Source organism: Gastrolobium bilobum, unplaced genomic scaffold (assembly GCF_033153095.1).
Source record: "Gastrolobium bilobum isolate Gb01-03AN ecotype WA unplaced genomic scaffold, APGP_CSIRO_Gbil_v1 utg214564, whole genome shotgun sequence".
Taxonomy (NCBI): Eukaryota; Viridiplantae; Streptophyta; class Magnoliopsida; order Fabales; family Fabaceae; genus Gastrolobium; species Gastrolobium bilobum.
This window is the reverse complement of record NW_026896499.1, coordinates 12,345-22,607: the sequence shown is the minus strand read 5'-3', so window position 1 is coordinate 22,607 and position 10,263 is coordinate 12,345. Positions and strand designations below refer to the sequence as shown.

The 10,263-nt window shown below is 32.2% G+C and overlaps 1 protein-coding gene across 1 annotated transcript; it reads right to left on the bottom strand.

The window, feature by feature from the left end:
- Positions 1–1,937: 1,937 nt before the first annotated feature.
- LOC133300080 (uncharacterized) lies at positions 1,938–3,185 on the bottom strand. The gene has a single exon (XM_061499570.1). It carries the CDS (start codon positions 3,183–3,185, stop codon positions 1,938–1,940), a length of 1,248 nt encoding a protein of 415 aa, XP_061355554.1.
- Positions 3,186–10,263: the final 7,078 nt, after the last annotated feature.

The window sequence follows — 10,263 nt, the reverse complement described above, 5'->3', positions numbered from 1 at the left end:
AGTTTTTAAAGGGTGAGATGGAAGTGAAGAAACAAGATGACATTGGAGATGAAGAATAGATAAACAAAATATAAACTAAAAAAAGACATTACATATATACTATAAAGATTAATGAAAATGGATAGAATAATTATACACAAGAATGGAAAATTAAATAAACGACAAATATTTTAATAATAAAAATATCAAAATATTTCTTAGTGCATTTCCTCAGCGTAAAACAAACTATAATAGTAGATTTTATCTTATTCTGTTTAGTACATATCTTTTTGAATTTGATGGCCAGTTGGGCATGACTACCGGATGGATCCTATTTTTTTTTTATAATTATTAAATAGATAAGTTATTATTACTTTCAATTAATATTACTATCAACGTTATTACTAGTCTGTTTAACCGTTAGATCAATTATGTTCATCTAACGGTTTTAATTTTATTTTTTAAAACTTTCTTTCTCCTCCGTATATTTAATATTTTATATTTATTTACATTTTTGTATGGTTATGATTGCACATATTTAATTCTTTCACATTAACTATAGGGAATAGTAAACATATAAAGGTGAAAATAAATTTAACCATTGATCAACATAATTTTTTTAATAGTAAAATAAACTGATAATTGACATTGGTAGTAATACTAATTGATACTAACAATATCCTATTTCATTATTAAATTACATTGTCATTCTTTAAACCAAAACATTCAATCATGGAAAAACTATTTGTGTTTTAAAAGGATATAAGTTGTATTCTTTTACTCTATGTATTCATGGTAGTACATAGATATACCGTGAAAAGTTATTTTTTTATCTCTTCTCAGTCATATTAATATAATTTTTTTTTATATTATAACCATATGGATTATATAAAGTAAAAAGTTAAAAGGATACATCTTATATCTTTAAAAGTACTCAGACTAAACCCTTCAACTGTTTATATTCTAATCAAAACATCCGCTTCCTTCGTATTAAAAAAAAAAAAACATCCGCTTCCACCAAGTACAACACACCACACATGAATAATGTACTTCAAGCTGACAATGAAAGTAGTTGACTCTTAGAAAAGACCACACTTGGTCTTTTTTCTCTCATGGATTCTTTTTGTTTTTACAACTCAAATCTCCCGTACGAAGGGAACCCATAACTCCAAAGCAAAAAGACTCTTCTTATTATTAGAAAACGATGGCATAAAAAAGGGTGATTTCTTTTATCAGAATTCGTCCATATAAATAGGTATAGTTACATAGCTAAGTAACAATAGATAAAGATATGTCTATATACCAAAAAAAAAAGAAAAAAAAGATATGCCTACAGCTAATACTATGATGTACAATCGATAAAACCGAATCTACTCAAAACAAGGCTGGTAGAATATATTTGTTACTAGATATAAGATCAAATCTTGATTTTTTTTCCATCTCTAATATCTGTTCCTCTCTGTTTTTCAGTTTCATTTGTTTTGAAAATTGCTAAAGCTGCTTACCAAACAAGGAGAATAAAATAAAATAAATTTGACTGGATTCTCAACTCAAAAATATCACCAGAGAACCTTTCATCGACACAAAAAGGTTGGATTCTCAACTTGACATATGGGAACCAGTTAACTGGTTTGACTGCAATATGCTAAGCCACACCTAAATTATTAACAATTTAGGCTTTGGTAAATCCAAGTAATCTTATTAACAAAAAAAATAAAATAAAAATAAAATCCAAGTAATCCGATACAAGTTTCAAGTATTGGCAGATTAGTAAATATAAATAAGCATTGTCTTATCTCTTAATAACGAAATATTGCATAACTGGATAGATGCTTGATCATAAAACAAATCCTTAATCTAAAGACATAAAAACACAAAACAGAGTTTTCATTCCACAAAACACCAGTAAATGAATAAAAAAATTAAAAAGGGCACCAATTCCAGACGAGACAAAAGTCTTACATAGCTTCACTGGGATAAGCAGAAGTCCATAATGCCGAAGTAGTGTTATCTTCACTGAGATAAGCGCTAGCCATAACATAATCAGGAAAAGTTGACGCACCAGTTCCACATGGTCGAAGAGTGTTAGAGTAAGAAGTGAAACAAACTCTGGTTTCCCATTCATGCTCGCATATCTCTCTCAATCTCCAAGAATTTTGACCACTCAAATCAAATCCATAAACATTTTTCTTGGTGGCAAATATCAAACAATCACCATTCATGATTGTAAACCCTTGAACACTTGGATCTTCCTCCTTCAACCCCATAGCTTTCAACCTTATTTTCAAAATCTTTCTCCATAAATTTGACTCGTAGTCCATCAAAACCCATATGGTAAACACAAATTTCATGTATCTCACCAAACAAATAGAATGATCCAAACTTCTCACCTTCCCCCATTCAAAAATACCCATGTCGCAACTTTCATGATTAGAACCTTTTCTTGCATCATTGGGGAGCCTAAACATTCTTGATTGACAACTCTCAAAATTGTATGCCATTATATATGGCCTAAAATAACGACTTCTCCTGTCAATATAATCAAAACTATTTGATATAAAGTGGAGAGAGCTATGAAGATACACAGGCATCTCAAGTCTCATGCTTCTACTACCAATGAAAAAACTCCTCTCCATTGCTTGCCATACACCTTCCTTTGGAAAATACACTTTTAAATCAAGATATGATGACCATTCAGGGGGTTTATCAATCAAGAATATCCTATACTCATCAAAATCAAGATCTTTATTAATGCAATCAAAAAATAAATTGATATCAGCATCAGGAGTTTCATGCACACCTGCTGGGGTAGGAATGGGATGCCACGTTTGTGATACAGGATTGCAAATAAACAACTCAACCGGGCTCTTTGTTGTGCTTCTACACAGAACCAACCCATTACTTGATGCAAGGATTCTTGCTGATTTTCCTAAAAATGTGAGAAAATTCTTAGGCACTCCAGAAGATAACTCCTGTTGAGGTAATGGGTGGATTTCAATTCTGTCATTGTACCTCTGGATTGTGTCTGGCTGAACAATGAAGCAAGTATCATCCTTTAGCAACATATTTTGTGCCTGCTGCATGCAAAATAAAGTTTCTCCAGAAAAGTCTAAGAAGGAGGTGCAAATAGACTTCAATTTGCAAACTGATTTTGCGGGAAGCCATGAGAATATGTGAAACACTTCATCCTCACACAATGATGCCATAACTAAATCTAGAGACAAATGCTAAGATGAATAATAGAAGAGCCCCAAATTTGAGGTTAAACACCAGTGGTTATTACTTTTGTTGCCACTATATGAGCATTAGAAGGTTATACGAAACTTGGCCTTCAAGTTATTAGGGAGTAGGAATATCTTGTTATCATTAATCCTCCCGAAACTTGTTCTTCAAGAAAATCTTAATATGTTTTAATTAAATCATTTGAATCTTTTCCAATATTAGTTCCCTTATTATCCTTTTGATGATTTATTTCCTTTTCTATAGTGATAATTACATAACAAATATGATCATCCTATTTTAAAATTGGATCAATTGATTTTTTTTTCTTCAGAAAATCTGAAAACAATCATATACACCATTGCAGTTTAAAATACCAATAGATAACAATAGTTTACCAACACAAAATCTAAGCCAAGGGGAGGGTTATACTTAGATATTATTTTTTTTATACTCTACTTTCTCTTAGTTGTCACTTGGCACTTTGCACATACCCCCACTCTCGGGCTATGTCAGCGTATTGATTCTATGGAAAATATAAAAATTTTATAATATAATTTTTACAATAAAATAGTTTTTGCACAAAAATAAACACGTAAAAATGTATGGATTTTTTTAATTATTTTTCCTATAATCCTTGAAAAGTTGGTTCTATGTTAAATCTTTAAAGTTCTCACTTTTATTGTATCTTGGAATTATGATTTTTATTATTAAGTAATACTCATAGTAAAGATTCTTATTATTCAATAAAATTTTTAATATAGATGAAAAATTTAACGGTTTAATTTTTTTAATGTAAATCAATTAAACAAGATTTTGTATAACCATATCAACTTTTTTTCGATAACAAATCAAATGATGTTGATATTTTACAAATTTTTTCATAATTTATTATTTTTAATACTTTTAACATTGAGGAAGGTTATAGTTACAACATTTTTTTTTACAACCTCTTACAACCATATATCATAACCGTTGAATTCCGTCAATCAACGGTTATGATTTAGGGTGAATTAATAAATAATTAATGAATTTAATTTGCGAAAATCATAACCGTTGATTGACAGAAATCAACGGTTATGATATATGGTTGTAAGAGGTTGTAAAAAAAAAAGTTGTAACTATAACCTCTCCCTTTAACATTAAGTATATAAAGGCATTCAAAACTATAAAAGCTATTTTATGTTACTATTATTAATTTGTATAATCTAGTTATAATTTTAGAGTAGGGCTATATTGACAAATTTTTAATTTTTTACAAACTACACTATGTTTGACCGATAATATTCTACTCAAGAGTATCTTACCGGTCAGACATAGTGTAGTTTGTAAACAAAAAAATTATAAATATAATCATTAGTTGGTGAATATAAGTTGCTGATTAATTAAATTATGAAAATTAGAAACATAAAATCCTATTAGGGCATGTTTGGAGCACCTGATAAAGAAGATAAGATAAGATAACTTATCATATCCTACTTTTATCTCTTATCTATTGTCTCATTTTATCCTATCCAATACATGATTTCTTATCCTATGGGGGGAGCTGGGTTAGGATTCAATAGGATAGAATACAAATATTGGATACCCAATATATCTCCACGCTACCCAAAATATCCTCACGATATCCAATATATTGTATTTATTGCATTATATTTTGTTTTTTCTTTCTTCTTTTTACTTCTACATAATCTTATCATATTGCTAATCAGGTGCTCATCAAACACAAGACATGATATAGGCTTATGAGCCCCATATCATATCCTACCCTTATCAGCCCTATATCATATCCTACCGTTATCCTATCATGTCCACCAAACGAGCCCTTAATGTTTTTAAATTTATATGAGATTGTATAAAATTTAATTAAATCATAAAAATTTACAAAATAAGTTACCTACCTATTTATAAAGCCTCAGAAACAAATGTCGAGTTCATTATTTGTTATTTTTTTAAAAGAAAAAGAAAAATAATTAAAAGAATCTGAGAATGGATTCTCTCTATGTTTAATTTTAACATGACTAAGTCATATGAATGATTTCATTCAATGACAGGTAAACGGTCAACATTTAATTTAAAAATTTCTTCTTTTTCGTTTTATATATTTTGTCAATAAAATTATTTTTACTTTTTCAATTAAATATATAGTATTTAATTTTAATTTTATCTTTATTTCTATTTTATTTCTATTTTTTATCTTCTTTTCACTTTTATCTTTTTTCAATCTCTTCCTATCTTTCATTTGGATTCATCTATCACCGATCCAAATTAGTTTGAGATAAATGTGTTATTGATGTTGATGTTGATCTATTATTGAATGGTTGAGATTTATCACATCACATGATCAAGTTAAAATTAGATATAAGATGTTCCACTTTTAATAAGGCTTATCCATTAATATTAATTATTAGATAAATAATTTTTTTTTAACATTTCGGACTATTTTGGATTCAAATTTGGATGATTCAATCAATGTAATCTCATATTTTAATATAAGTTTATCTCTTATATTGTTTATATATATATATATAATGTATTTTTAAGTGTTTGTAAGAGTTTGTAAATATATCCTTCCATATATATATATATATATATATATATATATATATATATATATATATATATATATATATATATATAAATTATTTCTGTAGCATTGTATGATTATTTTTATGATTTTCCACATTTAATGCTTTCAAGTGTATATATATGAATATATATATATATATATATATATATATATATATATATATATATATATATATATATATATATACATCCATCCTGATAGTTAATATTATTGCAAATATCATTTGTTTATTTAAGCTGAACGGGTAACACGATTACATTGTCTTTAGTTCAATTGAAACTCCTTATTGCTAACCACGTGTCTTTAGGTACAAGTATATCCAACACACCCATGTCATGACAATATCTACTTGGTACTTTCTTCACTTTTTTTTTTTTTTTGAGTTACCCAATCCTAATTATCTCTTTGAGACGAGTTCAATTGAAAGCTTCCTTATATGGGACTAATCCGGAGTGCGGGGGAACAGTGATGGCTAAAGGTAATCGAACACATATATCCAACCCCACTAACTCAGCGCCAAGTTACCAACTGAGCTGCACCCATTGGGTCTTTCTTTCTTCACCTTTCTAGTTCTCTTTTTCTTTATCTTTATTTTTTTTATTTTATTTTTTTATTTTTTTGTAAATTCTAGTTCTCTTTTTTGCTGTACAGGCGTCTTCCTCTTGATCTATTGTGCAATTACTTTCTGCTTCTAGATTTTGATTTAGTTCATAGTCTCGGTCCATAAAAACACCCCCAACAATGACAAGCTACATTGCCCTCAAGGTTGAAAATGAAAATTGTTGTTGAAATCGCTCTAAGTTCTCCCAGTGATTACCTCTTTATAAGGCATACCTGCCCAAAGGACTTGGACTTGTTGTTGGCAATCTGGCAGTGAGTGTTGTACGAGAATCCGGTTGGGTTCCAACACTAGATGGCCACCTGTGTTTATTTCAGCTAGAGGAAATGGAGGGGTATTGAAGTCACCCATAAATGGTTTAAGGAGGGATACATGTAATGTGTTATGTATACGAGCTGAAGCTGGAAAATACAATTTACAATACGCAACTTTCCCAATACGTTTTAGAATGGCCAAAATAAATTTTGGAAAGTTGGAGCTTCACCCAAACCAAGTCTCCTTTGAATAGGATCTCCTTGCAAGTTGCAATGTTGGTCAGCATATTTCTTCATAGTACGTTGTGCTTTTTGTAGGTTATCCTTCACCTCTAATAGGATTTTGTAGGGTATTGTCTACTAGAGCTGTCAAAAGAGGTTAGCCCGGCCCGTTAGACCCTAACTCGCGTGAGTCAGGGCCAAAAAGCCCGCAGGGCTAAAAAAACCCACATATTAATCAGTCCACACTGGCCAAAAAATTATATAACCCTACGGGTTAGGGCCAGTCCGCGAGCCAAAAATCAATTAAGAAAAAATAATTACAGGATTGAATTGAGCACATTCCATCAATGATTTGTAGAATTTATGTCCTTGAGTTGTATGCAAAATGCACATTAATACATAATCAGGGTATTGACAAGAATCATGTGCCTAAGATTTTTCTATCTGGGTAGTTAATAAATGTTTCTGGTACGAAAATGAGGACAAAGAAAATTGCTATGACAGCAACAATTCCAAATACCATGAATGTCCATGCAGTGCCAATAGCTTCGATCATGGACAAAAAGGACTATGAAACAATGAGATTTGAAACCCAAACAGTTGTAGAAGCAATTCCTCCACACACTCCTCTGTACCTTAAAGCATGTGTCAAGGCCATGTACTCAGCCTCTGTAGTAGATAAAGCAACAGTGCTCTGCCTCTTACTCATCCAACTGATAGCTCCGCCGAATGATGAAACAACATATCCACTTGTAGACCTTCTACTATCAATGTCACCTCCCCAATCAGCATCCACAAAGCTGAAAGTTCTAGATGGCCTTGAAGGCCGATGCATGCCAGACGGAAAAACAAAATTTTTCTTTGCGGAATATACATGCACATCAAGATCATGCTTTAGGAAAGCATGATGTTACCTTGTTCGTGAAATCACCAGATGATCAAGGCAGGTCTGAAGGGTTCAGACCCTCTAATGTTGATCCACACCACCCACTCGTCTAGGTGCAAGAACTCCTTCTTGTGAAGCCACTGGATGATCACCACAAAGAGGCTTGCTAGGCGCTCTATGTGTGAAGATGGAGGCTAGGTGAAAGTGTTTGAAAGAGTGAAGCTCTCAATGTGAAAGCTTCACAAGTGGCGTAGGAGAAAAGGAGAGAATAGGCTAGGCTTTTCAGAAAAACCCTTGGAGGAACAACTAAAATCTTAGGCGCATAAGAGGAGAGTATTTAAAATAAAATACCAATTAGATTTTTCTCCCAAAAATCTGATCATTAGACGCCAGATTGGAGAGAGAGAAGTGGAGCTGTTTAATTTCAAAAATTGCTAACAGGCTCCTGGAATATTCTCTTGAGAATTGGTTCAAAACCTATTCAAAATTCTAATCAGAAATCTTCATAAGATCAGCTATATGGTGCGCCCCATATAGCCCAAAAAGGTGACCAGATACATCTGAGTAGTTGCATTTAAATTTGAATCAACTCACTCAGATTTTCTCCCAACTGACTGAATCTTCTGGAGCTGATTTTGATGAGCAAATCTTGCTCACCTACAACCCAAATCAGCGCCATATATAGCCTTGGATTATGTCCAAAAGATTCTCTCATGATACTCGTGATTTGTTCCAACAAGATCTCATCTTATCCTTTTGTTATGAAACAACCTTTCATAGGCAATTCAAATTCGAATTCAAATATTTGAATTAAAACATTCAAATATTCAAATTCAAATGTTCAAACATTCAAATTCAAAGTTCAAATTTCAAAATTCAAATTTCAAAATTCGAATTCAAAATTCAAATTTCAAAATTCAAAAATCAAATTTCAAATTTCAAATTTCAAAATTCGAATTTCGAAATTCAAATTCAAAATTCAAAATTTCAAAATTCAAATTTCGAATTCCAAAATTCAAAATTTAAATGTTTGATAATTAATTTAACTAATTAAATTAATTAGTAATGTCTTGGACTATCCAAGCCCATTACAATGATCCATGCGCCCTCCACCCCTTCAGGTGGAGTTCCAAACAACTTCTTGGGTTAATAACTACTATTAGGCCCAATATCTTTAATGCTAGAGCATCTAGACAATTAGGTGTTTGTGTGTGACCCATTAGGTCCAACTTAGCCACTGACATAAATGGGCTTGGGCCCAATAAGCCCACAACCCATCTAATGACAACACAGAGCACTAGCAATGCTTTGTTGCCCCAGAACTAGTTAGATTAATGATTTGATCATCCTATTAAACATATTTGGTTGCCGTATGTTTGTCCCTTCGTCTCGGTTACCTTCCCATAAAACCTAGGGTAAGGAAACGCATCAACCCTTGCGGTTTAGGGTTAACTTTATATGAAATAAAGAGTCTTCAATTTACTGACTCTAAAGGCGGATCATCTTATGATCTCTTTTACTATGCATAGATTCCCGAGTCACTGTAAATGTCATCCTGATTTCTCCGGTTTAAGGATAACCTAATCTCTCACAGAGATTTGACGAATTCCTTCAGCTTATCACCCTAGCCCTGTGCCCTATTAGGACAAGCCCAAGAGCATACCTAGGAGTCTCCATGTTTCAGGCAGACGAGGTATACAGTCAAAGCATGCCTTCTAGAACACAGTCTAAGTGATAACTTTTGGTCTAAGGAAAGACATCCCCAAATATGAAGAGACTACTCTAATGATACTATCTGTGAGATTTCCTCATAGAGTCTCTTTGTGGGTCCGTTCAGTGCGAGCTATACCCTTATAGGTCCACCCACGACTTTAGCTAAGACATCTCCATATCTGTAGCACATGAGGTCTATACCTTGTATCCATATACAAGTAGATAAGTCGTGCTAGTCTTACCCGAGATTACTGACCCCATTCTCAGTATCTCTAAACTAGGAACATAAAATTAGGAATAAACATCCGGTATTCTTGAATCCTCATGATTGTGATCTCATCACAGATACTCAAGAGATACCTATTTTATTCCACGGGGTTTATCAAGTTATTCATAATATATTAACATTAATATCGAGACAGAATTATAAGACAAGATAAAGAGTGCTTTTATTTATTTGCAACAATATTAAAAAGGTCTACATCTCTGTCCTTATTTAATCATAAGATTGTCTCTAGGACACCCAAATACTAACAAAAGCATCTCAGTTCTAACAATGTCTGTCCCCTTGAACCCTTCACGCCTTCATAGCATAACCCAAGGTCAGACGTACCACGAAGATAGCGGAACACACGCTTCACAGCCGTCCAATGCTCCTTTCCTGGCTTGGACATATATCTGCTCAATACTCCCACTGCTTGAGCAATATCAGGTCGAGTACAAATCATGGCATACATCAGACTCCCAACTGCACTAGCATAAGGAACTGACGCCATCTCCT